General features: G+C 36.6%; 1 protein-coding gene across 2 annotated transcripts in view; it reads right to left on the bottom strand.

Annotated features, from left to right (window-relative positions):
* LOC125225709 (protein rolling stone-like) overlaps nucleotides 1–15,810 on the bottom strand; it is a 35,440-nt gene that overhangs the window by 5,856 nt on the left and 13,774 nt on the right. For both annotated transcript variants that reach the window (XM_048129540.1, XM_048129539.1), the window contains exons 3-4: nucleotides 5,682–5,792; nucleotides 4,202–4,397 (exon numbers count right to left, since the gene is read on the bottom strand). In XM_048129540.1, coding sequence (XP_047985497.1) covers nucleotides 4,202–4,397; nucleotides 5,682–5,792 — 307 coding nt within the window. The remainder of the gene's footprint in view (nucleotides 1–4,201; nucleotides 4,398–5,681; nucleotides 5,793–15,810) is intronic.

Consider the following 15,810-nt stretch of genomic DNA (forward strand, 5'->3'; position numbering starts at 1 on the left):
TAGTATTTCAGATAAGTTGGGTTAGCGTTTTCTTGTGACCTTTAAGAGCAAACAAAGGGGGGCTCGGGGGCGAAGCCCCCCGCATAAAAGAAAGATATACGTTGTATTTAAAATAAGTTGGGTTAGGGTTTTCTTGTTACCCTTAAGAGTAACGAAAAGGGGGCTCGGGGGCGAAGCCCCCGCATAAAAGAAAGATTAACGTAGTATTTAAAATAAGTTGGGTTAGCGTTTTCTTGTGACCTTTCAGAGCAAACAAAGGGGGGCTCGGGGGCGAAGCCCCCGCATGAAAGAAAGATCAACGTTGTATTTAAAATAAGTTGGTTTAGGGTTTTCTTGTGACCTTTCAGAGCAAACAAAGGGGGCTCGGGGGTCAAGCCCCCCGCATGAAAGAAAGATCAACGTAGTATTTAGAATAAGTTCGGTTAGCGTTTTCTTGTGACCTTTAAAAGCAAACAAAGGGGGGCTCGGGGGGCGAAGTCCCCCGCATGAAAGAAAGATCAACGTAGTATTTAAGATAAGTTGGGTTAGCGTTTTCTTGTGACCTTTAAGAGCAAACAAAGGGGGCTCGGGGGCGAAGCCCCCGCATAAAAGGAAGATAAACGTTGTATTTAAAATAAGTTGGGTTGGGGTTTTCCTGTTACCCTTAAGAGTAACGAAAAGAGGGGCTCGGGGGCGAAGCCCCCCGCATAAAAGAAAGATTAACGTAGTATTTAAAATAAGATGGGTTAGCGTTTTCTTGTGACCTTTCAGAGCAAACAAAGGGGGGCTCGGGGGGCGAAGCCCCCCGCATGAAAGAAAGAACAACGTAGTATTTAGAATAAGTTGGGTTAAGGTTTTCTTGTGATCCTTAAGGGTAAAGAAAAGGGGGGCTCGGGGGGCAAAGCCCCCCGCATAAAAGAAAGATTAAACGTTGTATTTAAAATAAGTTGGGTTAGGGTTTTCTTGTTACCCTTAAGAGTAACGAAAAGGGGGGCTCGGGGGGCGAAGCCCCCCGCATAAAAGAAAGATTAACGTAGTATTTAAAATAAGATGGGTTAGCGTTTTCTTGTGACCTTTCAGAGCAAACAAAGGGGGGCTCGGGGGGCAAAGCCCCCCGCATGAAAGAAAGAACAACGTAGTATTTAGAATAGGTTGGGTTAAGGTTTTCTTGTGATCCTTAAGAGTAAAGAAAAGGGGGCTCGGGGGCGAAGCCCCCGCATGAAAGAAAGATCAACGTAGTATTTAGAATAAGTTGGGTTAGCGTTTTCTTGTGACCTTTAAGAGCAAACAAAGGGGGGCTCGGGGGGCGAAGTCCCCCGCATGAAAGAAAGATCAACGTAGTATTTAAGATAAGTTGGGTTAGCGTTTTCTTGTGACCTTTAAGAGCAAACAAAGGGGGGCTCGGGGGGCGAAGCCCCCCGCATGAAAGAAAGATCAACGTAGTATTTAAGATTAGTTGGGTTAGCGTTTTCTTGTGACCTTTAAGAGCAAACAAAGGGGGGCTCGGGGGGCGAAGCCCCCGCATGAAAGAAAGATCAACGTTGTATTTAAAATAAGTTGGTTTAGGGTTTTCTTGTGACCTTTCAGAGCAAACAAAGGGGGACTCGGGGGGTCAAGCCCCCCGCATGAAAGAAAGATCAAGGTAGTATTTAGAATAAGTTGGGTTAGCGTTTTCTTGTGACCTTTAAGAGCAAACAAAGGGGGCTCGGGGGGCGAAGCCCCCCGCATAAAAGAAAGACAAACGTTGTATTTAAAATAAGTTGGATTAGGGTTTTCCTGTTACCCTTAAGAGTAACGAAAAGGGGGGCTCGGGGGGCGAAGCCCCCCGCATAAAAGAAAGATCAACGTAGTATTTAGAATAAGTTGGGTTAGCGTTTTCTTGTGACCTTTCAGAGCAAACAAAGGGGGGCTCGGAGGGCTAAGCTCCCCACATGAAAGAAAGAACAACGTAGTATTTAGAATAAGTTGGGTTAGCGTTTTCTTGTGACCTTTAAGAGCAAACAAATGGGGGCTCGGGGGGCGAAGCCCCCCGCATGAAAGAAAGATCAACGTAGTATTTAAGATAAGTTGGGTTAGCGTTTTCTTGTGACCTTAAAGAGCAAACAAAGGGGGGCTCGGGGGGCGAAGCCCCCCGCATAAAAGAAAGATCAACGTAGTATTTAGAATAAGTTGGGTTAGCGTTTTCTTGTGATCTTTAAGAGCAAACAAAGGGGGCTCGGGGGCGAAGCCCCGCATGAAAGAAAGATCAACGTTGTATTTAAAATAAGTTAATTTAGGGTTTTCTTGTGACCTTTCAGAGCAAACAAAGGGGGGCTCGGGGGGCCAAGCCCCCCGCATGAAAGAAAGATCAACGTAGTATTTAGAATAAGTTGGGTTAGCGTTTTCTTGTGACCTTTAAGAGCAAATAAAGGGGGGCTCGGGGGGCGAAGCCCCCCGCATGAAAGAAAGATCAACGTAGTATTTAAGATAAGTTGGGTTAGCGTTTTTTTGTGACCTTTAAGAGCAAACAAAGGGGGCTCGGGGGGCGAAGCCTCCGCATAAAAGAAAGATCAACGTTGTATTTAAAATAAGTTGGGTAATGGTTATCCTGTGACCCTTAAGAGCAAATAAAGGGGGGCTCGGCAAAAAAGAAATACTTAAATTTTGTTTGAATTAGTTGAAATGTGACAATATTTTCTAATCGAGTCAAACAAAATCCCACTAGCTGAGAGCTTCAAAACAATGTATGGCGAAAGTATGTCTCTCTAATGTCTTCAAAAAGTCCGCGATGGCACATGTCTATATTGTCTATCTTTTACGGATAACTTACTAGGTATAAACATTTTTATGATAATACCGTAATAAGAAGGTAGCCGCTAGTTATTATTAAGTAGCAATTAGCAATAAGTACACGTTAAGCCACAAATGGCATGTAAAATCCGCCTACTTGAAATAAATTTATGTATAAATGTTAAAAGTATTTCATTATTAATGACTAAAAAGTATAAAATAAATTAATAGTTTAAAAACACTATAAAACACGCTTTTATAAATGCACGTAAAAGCCAAAAATAAATTATGGATCGTTCAAGTTGTCTCTATTTGTGAGCTGAAGTTTAAAAACTATGTGCTTTTAATTATAATATTTGATTGTAAAAGCGTGGGGCGCTGGAACAGGAAAGACTTTCTTGAAAACAAATACTAATCCGAACTTCCTGGCGAATGAAGTTGCATAAGAACATAACGTTTACATATGCCGCTTAAGGGTTACCAAAGAGAACCAAAGATATCTCGTCCACGAACAAGAACTCTGCATCCTGTCACTGTAGACACTTCCCCATTTGTACTTTGATTACCGGAAAAAAGCGGCGTTCTAAGTGTCGGTGACTGTCGACTCTCCTCGCTACTAGCGCATATTTTGTCTGAGTTCGACAAACTGGTACCTACTTTGAACACTGACTTTTAATTGATTTGACTGTTTAATGTAGAACCTACTAGTGATGCTGCAACTCCAGTTAGCGCGTCAATCTGTGTAACCTCCTTCCCGTAACATAGCATAATTTGATTTATCAGCAAGTTATACAAAAAGTCTTTCCTGTTCCAGCGCCCCACGCTTTTACAATCAAATATTATAATTAAAAGCACATAGTTTTTAAACTTCAGCTCACAAATAGAGACAACTTGAACGATCCATAATTTATTTTTGGCTTTTACGTGCATTTATAAAAGCGTGTTTTATAGTGTTTTTTAAACTATTAATTTATTATATTATAAACTGGCCAGTGATTGACCTTAGTCGCACCTGATGGAAAGTGACGACAACGCCGAAGTTGTAGCTCACTGGTTCAGTAATAGCCTATTCACTCTTGACTTGAATACACCCAGATTGTATACGGCCGGGAATACAGATGAGCATGTTTCATTCCTTAGCAGTTCGCATTAGGAAAGAAGAGGCAAACCTCTTCGTGCGAATGAAAGATAGGTCGACAACGTAAGGATGAAACTGCTCCCCGCGCCTGGTTGTCTGTTGATGGAAAGGGGAAGAAGGAACCAGGTCATGCAGTTCTTATGCACACTGTGCAGCTCTGGCTTCGAACACTATGACACTATTATACTTATGGGTCCAGACCTCTTACCGCATTATGTGCAGCAGCCGTGAGGGGTGCGCTAATGCGACCAGCGTGTTGACGTTATGCAACATCACGTCTAGCATTTAGTTTGATATTCTACGTATGATACTTACGGATCCAAACCACCAGCCGCGTAATATCCAACTGAGAACAGCAGATAAGCCAGTGCGAAGTACAGCGGCTGCATTATGTGGACCAGCCGTGAAGGGTGTGCCGACGCGACCAGCTCCACGAGCATCACCAGCGAGTTGACGCCGTGCAGCATCACGTCCAGCACTGGGTTTGGGGCGTAGTTCACCATTCTCCCAGCTGTGAAGGTTGGTAGAGTTTTTAAGTTGTTTACATACTAGAGATGTTGCTGTAATGGGCTCTTGACCAGAGCCACCAGAACTTCTTCTCCCCAATCAAAATATGCAGACATTAACATCGATACTGACGCTAGATTATCTCATATGTTTAATGCTTGAGAAAATGAGAAAGGTCTAGCTCCGGGCTCTTTTGGGAGTTCATACTGCTCATAAGACCACCTAAAGCTCATAAGATCACCAAAAGTATAAACAATATAACAAATTTAGCAAGGACCCTAATTTTTTACAAATAACGGTATAGCCTATTACAGAATTACCTATTACTAGTACACGTTTTTCATTTAAAAAGGAATAAAAAGCTTAATAGGCAATTTTCGAAAAAACGATGTTCGTTCAATAAAACTGCGTGACTACTATTAAATGTAAATAAGTTTGTTTACTTGTTTTGCTATTGGCATTTGATATAAATTTAGCGGTGTTCCTTGTCTGTACCTTGTCTTTAAAATAAAAACCATGAATCATGATTTAAAACAAAGAAAAAAATCTTACTCATAAAGCTTTTTGTGAATTCTAACTACAACCTTCTTTAACCACAAACCAGAAAGATGAGCATGATTTCTTTTCATTATTTTTATACACACCTAAATTTGTACTGCAGGCATGTATTTATTTACTAACAATGTATGTTTCATATGATCATTTTCCTTCATTGGAAAGCAAACTGTTCACAGAACCTCAGACATCATATCTGGCAGGCAAGCATGGTCACGTGATAAACGATAAAATGTCAGGGCTTCTTTTTCGCACTATTTGTAAGTGCCATACGGACGCACCGATACGATAAAGTTTATCCTACTAGTGTGCTACGCCTACAGGTCATACTCGTACCTGGTGACCCATATGGACGCGTGATCCAAGTAATTTACTTGGACATACGAAAAAATTAAAACATTTAGGGCCAGTTTTTTTTATGGACTGATCGGCGATTGACCCTAGTCACACCTGATGGAAAGTGAAGACAGAGTCTAAGATGAAGCTCACCGATTCAGTAATAGCCTATTCACTCTTGCTATAAAGATACCGAAGTCGTATTTTTCTGGGAACACCGATGATGGGAGCGCATTCCATACCAAGTTTCATCAACTAAGTACAATTAACAGACACGTCAACGTCACGCGACAGAGGTCTATGGAAATTCCCATACAAAAAAATTAACGAACGCTAAATTCGGTCGGTTTTGTGCAACCGACCCTTAGTATGACTATTAATAGAATAACATTCTTACATGTTTTTAGAACACCCCAGTAGAATATGGTGATGAGAAAGGCGACAGGAATGGTGATGTTGTACAGGACCCAGTAAGTTTTGACATACCACGGCAGACCAAACGTTGCATCTGGAATTTAAAAATTTACGGTGACTACTCAATCCTTTTACATTCACGATTAAAGAGTTTTGTTGTCTGTACCCACATCACAAGCCTTCTTGAGCTCGCAGTGGGAGGGACTCAGTCAATCTGTGTAAGAAGTCCTATTATATTATATTTATATTTATATTATTTATATAAATTGGACCTGTGTTGCATTGGACGTTGCAAGATCGAGCTCTGGAGGGCGATTTTTGAATCTCGCATGCGAGATTTTGTCACTAAAATACCGGTTGAAATCGGTGACTTGCTTATTATTTTCGCCATTTTCGGTGACAATTTTCTGAATTCGAACGCGTGAGACTCAAAAATCGGCCCGCTGGTAGAGTTGTAAATTTAACAATTTTTTAAATTTTATTCTTATATATCAATCTACATAAATAACATAAAAAATATAAAATTTCGCTACGTTTTGAACCAAATATTTACATAACAAACATGTGAAGCTAAATATTTAAAACTTTAAGAAATAGAATGGAAAAATGAGGAACGTATAAATAGGAATTACTCAAATTCAGTTAGTCTGGTGGTCACTGGTCACTATTTTGTTACGAATAAAAACATATTACATAATCGATTCATCACTGTGATTATCAAATTAAGTCCAAGAAGCAAAAATCATTAACAATTGAACACCTACGACCACAAAAATCGAATTATCATGTAACAGTTTCATAACGAGTAGATTTAACTCGCACGTCACAGCACAGTCAAGATTGTCACAACCGTGACATTTCTACACAAAGGTCTTTGTGTCAGTTAGATTAATCGTGTACTCGTATGGCAAGGGAAGACCCAAATAGTCGAAGAGAGCTCGTGCAAGTGGCACAAGGCCCTGTATTCTTAACACTTGCAGAGTTTAGGGCAGAATATGAACCGAGAAAACCAGTATCAATAAATGTGCCCTTATATTAAAGTAATTGAACCTTATTATAAATATCGCAATTCATTAAAAAGCTAGTTTGACTCAAGAATGTAACTAAGCCTATGCTACCACTGTGTTGCCCCAGTAAAAAATAAATATGATGTAGGTATTAATATTTAGGTTTTACTAAATTTAATAATACACAGTTGTGCCTAGTGCAATTGCATTCACTTATTAAAAGAAATAAAAATATAGTCTTCACCGGCCGTCTTCATGTACGCCTAGTTTTATTTTGAATTCATTTCTGTTGAATATCATCATCACGTTCCTCATGATACAATTTATTAGTAATTTTATTAATTTATTAGTAGGGTTGTGACTAAATTATAATTTAATGGTATTTAAAGCGAATATATTCATCGACAAAAGGTGAACTGTAGAATACGTATTATCAATATTTAAAAATTAAAAATAAAATTAAATTAAATTTATATTATAGAAATAATATGGCTTTGTCGCAGTACGTCTTAAGTACTGTAGAAATCATGGAGAGAGGCCTATGCCCAGCAGTGGGACACATAAACGGGCTATTAAAAAAATGGCTTTGTCATTAAGGATCAATCTTATTGGTTGAGTATCTGTTGCACACTCTTTTTCCATCTGCAAGCGATGAGAACAAGAGCCAAGGGCGCAAGACGCAGGACGTGCTCAACTAACGCGTGCGATCCTTGCTACAGATTAGATATGCGTATCTAAGCATATCAGATACGTCACAAAACAAATTATAATTATCTGAGTAGCAGCAGAATTTAAGACTACAAAAGATTCCACAGGGGTTTCCTATACAAACAGATGAATTTTATATCATATAGTACTGATAAGGATATCATTTGCTTCATTGCTGTTATCCAGTGTTGTTAATTGTTATATGATTCTGTTTATGTTTTATTTGTAAGTACAATAAATAATTTTTAAGGAATAACTTATTATTTACCTTGTTTGACGTTACACGGTAAATAAATGTTACAGGATATTGTTACACAAATTCGCTAAGTCCCAATGTAAGTTCAAGAAGCTTGTGTTGTGAGTACTCAGACACTTACTTAATGTATAAAATAAAAATACTTAAATATGTACATTCGAATTACTTATAACTCCGCTTATCACACTACAAAAATAAATGCCAATAATACATAAATAACTCTTACAAAAAGGTAAATATCGCACTATATCCGATCTCAAAAATTCCAACGAATATTATGTGACGGGCACGCACGCCCAAAACAAAGCATTGGACCGCGAGGTGTGGCGTATCTCGTACTGTTTGATCTTTTCCTTACATCATAAGAATATATTATGGTTGTGCGTAAACAATAAACTAAGATACCGCAGATTGATATCTGGCGGTTTTTATGTTATTTTTAAAGGTGGTTTTGCGAATAACAAAGTATTTTGTAATCTGTGTGATTCATTGTATTGTTCCAATGCACGAATTCGAGAATCTGGCAGTCAACGCATATTATCTTATATTATTCATTTATTGCACGGTACCTACATACATGAGGTGTAATATTTACATGATACCTACAAATAATAGTCATACTTGTTATGCGAATTTTTGACCAAAAGCTGCACTTTTAGATGGAAGCAAGCCGCTTTGCATGGTGATAGTAAACATCATAGTAAACAATTTTTTCCGAGGATATCGAAATTTCATCCCTTAGGAAGCCGAGCGCAGCGAGGTGTTTTATGAAAATGAAAAAATTCTACCTTTTTATCATATCGTCCGATTTTGACAAATCGTATCTCAAATGAAAGATATTGATTAGTGCAACTTAAAAAAAATTAACAAAAAAAATATTGTTCAGAAAAAGTAACAAAAAAATTGAAAAATGTAAATTTACGTATCGCATTAAACAACTTCAAAGAATGAATGACAAAATGTAGAATATTGATATACGAGTTTTTTTATATCAAAGACAGATAAATTCATAATTGAAAACTAAAAACCGCATCGAAATCGGATCAGTAGTTTTTAAGGTACAAGTTGCCAAAGTTGGAAAAGTTTAGTTTATATGATCACTTTGCAATTCCTTTGCCAGAAAGTCAGAAATAATCTATTTTTCTTAGACATAAAAGTACACAGTGACAGTACACATCAAAATAAAAGTTTTTTTCTCGAGGATATCATAATTTAAGCCCTTAGAAGGACGAGCGTAATGAGGACTATTAAAAACTGTTAAAAAAAATTCTATTATTTTTGTGCTTTGTCCGATTTTGACAAAAAATGTGTCAATTGAAAGGTATTGTTTAATGTAATCGAAAAAAAAATAAAAAAATAAAAATTGCTAAAAACGTGTAAGAAAAAATTAAAAAAACCTTAAATTTTCGTATCACGCTGAATAACTGCTAAGAACGACAGATAAGATATACAATATCGATACATGAGTTTTTAAAATCAAAGACAAATAAATTCATAATTATAAACTGAAAACCGAATCGAAATCGGATCAGTAGTTTTTAAGATACAAGTTGCCAAAATTGGCTTAGTTTGTTTATATGGTCGCTTTTAAATTATTCAGCCAAAAAGTCAGAAATAATAATATATTTTTCTTACAGCTAAGACTATGCATTGATAGAAGACATCATAATAAATGATTTTCGCTGAGGTTATAAAAATTTTATCCCTTAGGAATCCGAGCGTAGCGAGGTCTGCAACGAAAAACAACAAAAAACCAAGTTTTTTTTTTATGTTACATAAATTAATTTCTTTCAACTGACACACGTTTTGTAAAAATCAGACCACCCAAAAAATTTTTTTCATTTTCATAAAACACCTCGCTGCGCTCGGCTTCCTAAGGGATGAAATTTCGATATCCTCGGAAAAAATCGTTTACTATGATGTCTACTATCACCATGCAAAGCGGCTTGCTTCCATCTAAAAGTGCAGCTTTTTTTTCATAACTAGTATGACTATAAAGACAAGTTAAGATAATATAATTGAAAACATAAAAGATGACACTTAATTATGTTTCCAATGAAAGTCTAAAGTTTGTAAGATATTTTCTTTTACGATCCAAGGACAAAGTAAAGTAGGTATATAATACTGTGTTCAATCCACAAACAGTTTTATCAAGACTTATCAAAAACAAGCATTAACAATGTAAATTATCATAGATTGATCACAAATCATAACTCAATAATTATTAGGGGCCTACTAATAATAATGTAAGTAGGTACTGATTCTGGTATGAACATACCTAACAATTAAATGACTGTAGGTACATACTTTAACGATCGTAACATAATGACAGCTGTTTGTTTCCATTCTTAATACCAACTTAGATAAACTTAGACATAGTGTAATAGAAACACTAAAAATAACATACCAATAAGATGGTTAAAATAAGCATACGCGGAAACGGTGACCGCAAAGCCCGTATCAAGGACAACCAACAAGAAGGCCCAGTGCGGCGCATACATGAACCAATGTCCGATCCTGTCCATTCTCAATGTCAATGACATAGTAGCCACTAACACAGTCAAGGAAAATAGGAAGAGGAAACAGCGTAGAAAAAGCAGCGGCAACGCTGACCGACTGTTTTGCCAGCAGCTCACGTAGAAATCGGTAGGCAACGTGTGACCTAAACCAAATAGTCGCCAATGACATTGACTTGTCAAACACTTGGTGCTCATTGTCACGAATCACTTTTGATGTTTGCGGTTTAAACTGTCACCTTTACTGTGTGGTGTAGTCATCTTTTTAATTTTGTTTTTGAACACCATTTTAGTGTACTTTTGTTCAGAATATTAGTGTCTCTTGATTTACTTGTACGATGCATTATTTTTCACTTGGCTGGGATACGTTGTACTAGGCCTTTCGTATTCTCTCGTGTATTCAATTCTGCTTCCAGAATGTTTAGAAAAAAGTTGTGTCGTATCAGATTGGTTCTTCCTGGACTGGCAAATTATTTACTCCAACGACAAGAGCAGAGCTATAAAATAGTTATTTGTTTTACAAAGGAAGTTGTTGTTTAACCGCACATGTTAATATTGATACCCGAGCAAGCGAAAGATTCCAATATTGAACCGCGAGCGTAGCGAATGGTTCACAAAGTGGAATCTTGAACGTTGCGGGGGTTTCAATTTTCAAGGGACGAAGGTTAAACAAACTTTGCCGCCGAGTGAAACACAAATATTTTCACCACACCAACACGAACAAAATACTGACTATAAAACATCAAACTAAATTAAATATATCAATTTATTCGATATTTATGATTCAAAATCATCATTTATAGGTAAATTCAACCAGCCAGCTCAAGTCAAGTTGAAATTTATATGAAATTACTTTGCACTCTTGTAGATAAAATGCAATTTTGCAATCTGTTTTCGGATAGCAAAGTAAAGCCTGTTGGTGTGGTGAAAATTATATTAATGATGATAGTAGTAGTGCTGACGCAAGATCTGTGCAATACAGTCGAGATTTAAGCACTTTTGATTTGGACCGACAATTTTTAACAATCACACACGAAAAAAAGGCTTGTACTTCGCGGCGGATGACGAGGGAGATTAAAACAGGTTTAATCTAATTTTATCAGAATACATGACTGATTGTCGGTACAATCACTGTTGTACTAAACAGACAATGGTCAGGGGCATTGAAGCGTGAACTTAGATCTGCGACATTCTTTAACTGTTACTTTTTTAACAAGGTCTTGCGATAGTTTAGACACCTCTTTATTTAGGTAATTGGCTAAAAAGATTGCCTGGCCACAATAGTTAAGTACCTAATAATATACAATACCTAGTTATATACAATTTTACAGTTTATTTATTTGCTTGGCATAGTCTTTTGCGGGCTCTCCAGGATGTATAGGATTTTATTTGACATGAAAGACTACATGCAATAATCATTATACTAATTTGAAATTATGGCCAATTTCTACTAAAACGTCACAAAGACATACATAATACAGACATGAATAAAAAGACAAGATAAAATGAAACATTCCTATTATAAATATGTCATTTTAATTTAGTACCTACATAATTATGTTAGTTACAATAATTTTGATATCATAAAATACAAACTAAAATTACACTAAAAAAGAACTTAAAAATATAAACAATTCAAACCAAAAAACCGATGTTTCCGATGCAAAAGTGCCCATAACGCTTACTGCTTCCCGCGTTGGATTACGATGGAAAGCTTTTGCACCAGGAACGACTCGGAGCGGGGTCCTCTCCTTTTTGTCTACAACTAACAAATACACAAAATGATCATTGACATTTATATTTTAGTAGGGCCGTCGACTAGCCCTACTAAAATATAAATATCAATGATCAATTTGTACCATGTAGTAGCAAACGCATATAAGTAGGTAAATGTACACGGTACAAAATATATCCTTCAAACGTAAGTAGGTACAACGGATACCGCTAAAGGGCTAAATCGGACAGTTGTTCGATTAAAATACTAGTTGACTTTGGCCATAAAGCTCGTACCTAAGCTGGGAATTCGTTTTGCAATGCCTCTGCAGGCCAATCCAAAGGTATCCTTAACCTACGAGGCGACAGGTAAATAATAAAGTTTATATTCCCGTTCTAAAGTTTATTTCGTCTCTACTATTTTTGTTGATAGACAGGTTTATTTGATAGTTGCAAACACTGGAAACACGCACAATTTAGAAAAACTAAATATCAGTGACACTTTTCATGCATTATAAAAAGCAAAATAAATATATACGATACGATATCACATGTATGTATCTGATATAGTATCTAGAGCAAATATTTTCATGTACTTACTCGTATCTTAAAGTTCAAATCTAACCGAAAGATATTTTAAACTACAATTTAACCATACCTGTGTAGTTTAAGTAACTTTACGCTGTGCCTTACCGGCTCTAAGCGATATTTTTTTTTAATAAAATGTTTTCGTAGCTCCAAAATCATGTTCCTAACCTAATATCATGATTCAAGCCTCTATCAAAAGTTATATATCGAGTAAGGTATTCTAAAACGTCAAAAAATCATGAGACTTAGTGGCTAAGGTCAAAGGGCCCTGCTAATTTGTGAAATGACTTTGTAACGATAATTGCCGCATCCTCAGGGCCAAGTTTGGCTTTGCAAGCCATATCATGCGGGCAACTACCATTAGCACTAACTGTAAGTGCCATAAGGACCCACATACTATATAGGCTATATCACAGGACTATATCACAAGGAATTAAACATGCTCATCTGTATTCCCGGCCGAATACAATCTGGGTGTATTCAAGTCAAGAGCGAATAGGCTATTACTGAACCAGTGAGCTACAACTTCGGCGTTGTCCTCACTTTCCATCAGGTTTCCATCAGGAGTATGGTCAATCACTGGCCAGTTTATAATAACAATAATAAACACAACTAGGGAACAAATCAAATTAATTTATTGAATATTTTTTGATTTGTTATTTTTTCAAGTAGTCACACTACTATAAATAAAAAATATAAATTGAAAGAGATATCATACACAAATATCAAAAGGCGCCTAGCCTTATCAGAAATATCAGATAACATACACTAGAAATTTCGTCGGGTACCACGGCGGGCGGGTGGTCTAGTGGTAAAGACATTAAGCCGCGTAAACTAAAGACCCGGGATCGTTTCCCGGCTCGGCCGCCATTGGGCCTTGTCGTTTTTTCTTTCGTGTATGATATCTATTTCAATGTATAACAATAATAAAAAATAAAAACTAGGCCCCCAGAGCATTCCATTTAAATAGGTTATCTTCGGTTACCGCCATAGTTACTCATGAAATAAAACTATAGAAACGGATTAAATCGCGTATAATGAATTTATAATCCGTATTTTTTTAAATCCGTTTCTATAGTTTTATCTCATGATAAATAGGTTAATTAAGATAATTTGTACGCCATTTATTATGGTAAATTAAGGCTGGTTATAACTTATAAATCTTATAATATAATGTAACATCAATGTATACCCTTTTTTTACACAAATAAAACGATTCTATTCTATTCTTCTTTTACGGCTTTTGCCGAGAAGCATGGAAGGAAGGTGATGATGATGTGATGATATTTAATTCATAAAGAGTGTGTGGAGATTGATAGTTTTTATTATTTACACCTCTTTGACTTAGTATGGTATACCTTCTCGGTATGTTAAAGTAGTCATGTGAAGTGCTTGCCGGCCGGCGGCCCTGTGCTTCTGAGCTCGTGTTTGCTTATACGACAATAATTGGTTTTAATTAGACATTAGTGGGCGTTTTTGACCCACATTAGTGCATTTTCACATTATCCGATCCGATATCGGATCTCGGAAGGATTTCAAAGGCAAAAATCAAAGGCGGCTTCAATGTATGGGATATCGATCCTACATCCGATATCGGATCGGATAATGTGAAAACGCACTTACGAGTAAATATTTAGTTTGTTTTTACCATCCATTTTAAATGGTATAAAAACTGAAAACATACAACATGTTAATTAAATGAAGTGTCGCGTTTTAAACACATATTTTAACATTTTTGGCATAATATTCAACCTGAGAAAGGTCATAACGTCAAACATTTACTGAGCACCTGTGTGTACTTATTAGTACTTACTTTAACTTCTCCTTGTGAGTTTGTGTGTTTTGTCAAATCACCTTAACATTGTATAATTTGAGGTTAAGTGGATAAGCAAAGAACTGTCTCACAAATACCGTTTTATTTGTGACTAACGTAATTTTACGTGATCGTATGCAGTTCATGTTTATAACTTAGGTCACATCTATTGATTTTATGGATTTCAAGACTATAATGTATTGACATACAAATTTAGTGTACCCACAGTGCAGGTTAAACATACGGAGTAGTGGGAACAAGAGATTTTTCTTTGGCAGGTTTGGTCTTTAGGCACTGGTCCCACCGCGAGCTAGTAAGCTATGAGCTATCGGCTATAAAGACGAACAAAAGATAAGCACTCCCGTGCAAATAAAAGAGACACGGCGATATTGATAGGTCACCGCTGGGTGAGTAACTATAAACATCGCCGTGTCTCTTTTATTTAGGCGGGAATGATTATCTTTTGTACGTTTTTATAGCCGATAGCTCATAATTTACTAGCTCGCGGTGGGACCAGTGCCTTAGGACCTAAGAGTGATTTTAATAAGTGGGGCTTTAAGATTTTTGGAGTAAGTATAATTTTACAGGGATGAGGCTAAAATTAAATAATTATCGACCTCAGACGTCGCCAAAAATCAAACGTTCATGCTGGACATGTTAAAAAAAACGTAAAGATTATCATTTTTCTCGTTTCAACCAACTAGTTACTTAATCATGTGTTTAAGTGAGTATAAAAACGTAGACAGACACAAAGCACTTGAATTATTAAAAGGTAACTAGTTAAATTTCCAACATACATACACTATAACAATGTAAGCTAGAAAAGCGATCGATCAAGTGGCAGGAATCTAAAGAGAATAATTAGTAGAGCGTTTGATCGGCCGCGTCTATTTGTGTGACAAAGAATGCCACTGCAGCCAAACGCGTGCCGATGCAGCGCGCGCGCACGTAACTAGAAGTTATAGAATAGAAGATGCGAGTACAATCGCATCACGTATCAATTTTATTGAAGAATTAGTCTCCATCAAAGATAATAATTATAAAAAAGATTCACAATCTTCATAGAACTCCGTTTACTATTTTGTTTACGTTTTCCCTGGTTTGCGTCTACCTTATGTTTATGAAAAACCACCTTTTAACTAAACATTTTTTTTTTCAACCAAAACCAGGTTTTGTTAATTTTGTTTCTGTAACGCAGCTTTCTGAGTACGCAATGGTTAAATAACACGAGACTGTTTAGGTATAATTAATATATATTAAATAACGTGCATCCTAAAGTAAACAAACAAATCAAGTGACATGATATTGTCATGCAGACAAAAATAAGAACAGGCGAAATATAAAATTCAAATACTATGAAGCATAGACATGCTTGCTGTAAGCCAGTAACATAATAGGTAATATGCAAATAGTAAGATTATATAAATACACATTACATTTAAATCTAACACGCCCTCTTAATGTGTATATTATAATTATTATCAACACAGATTAGAAGATAGTAATGCACA

Source organism: Leguminivora glycinivorella, chromosome 4, assembly GCF_023078275.1.
Source record: "Leguminivora glycinivorella isolate SPB_JAAS2020 chromosome 4, LegGlyc_1.1, whole genome shotgun sequence".
NCBI lineage: Eukaryota > Metazoa > Arthropoda > Insecta > Lepidoptera > Tortricidae > Leguminivora > Leguminivora glycinivorella.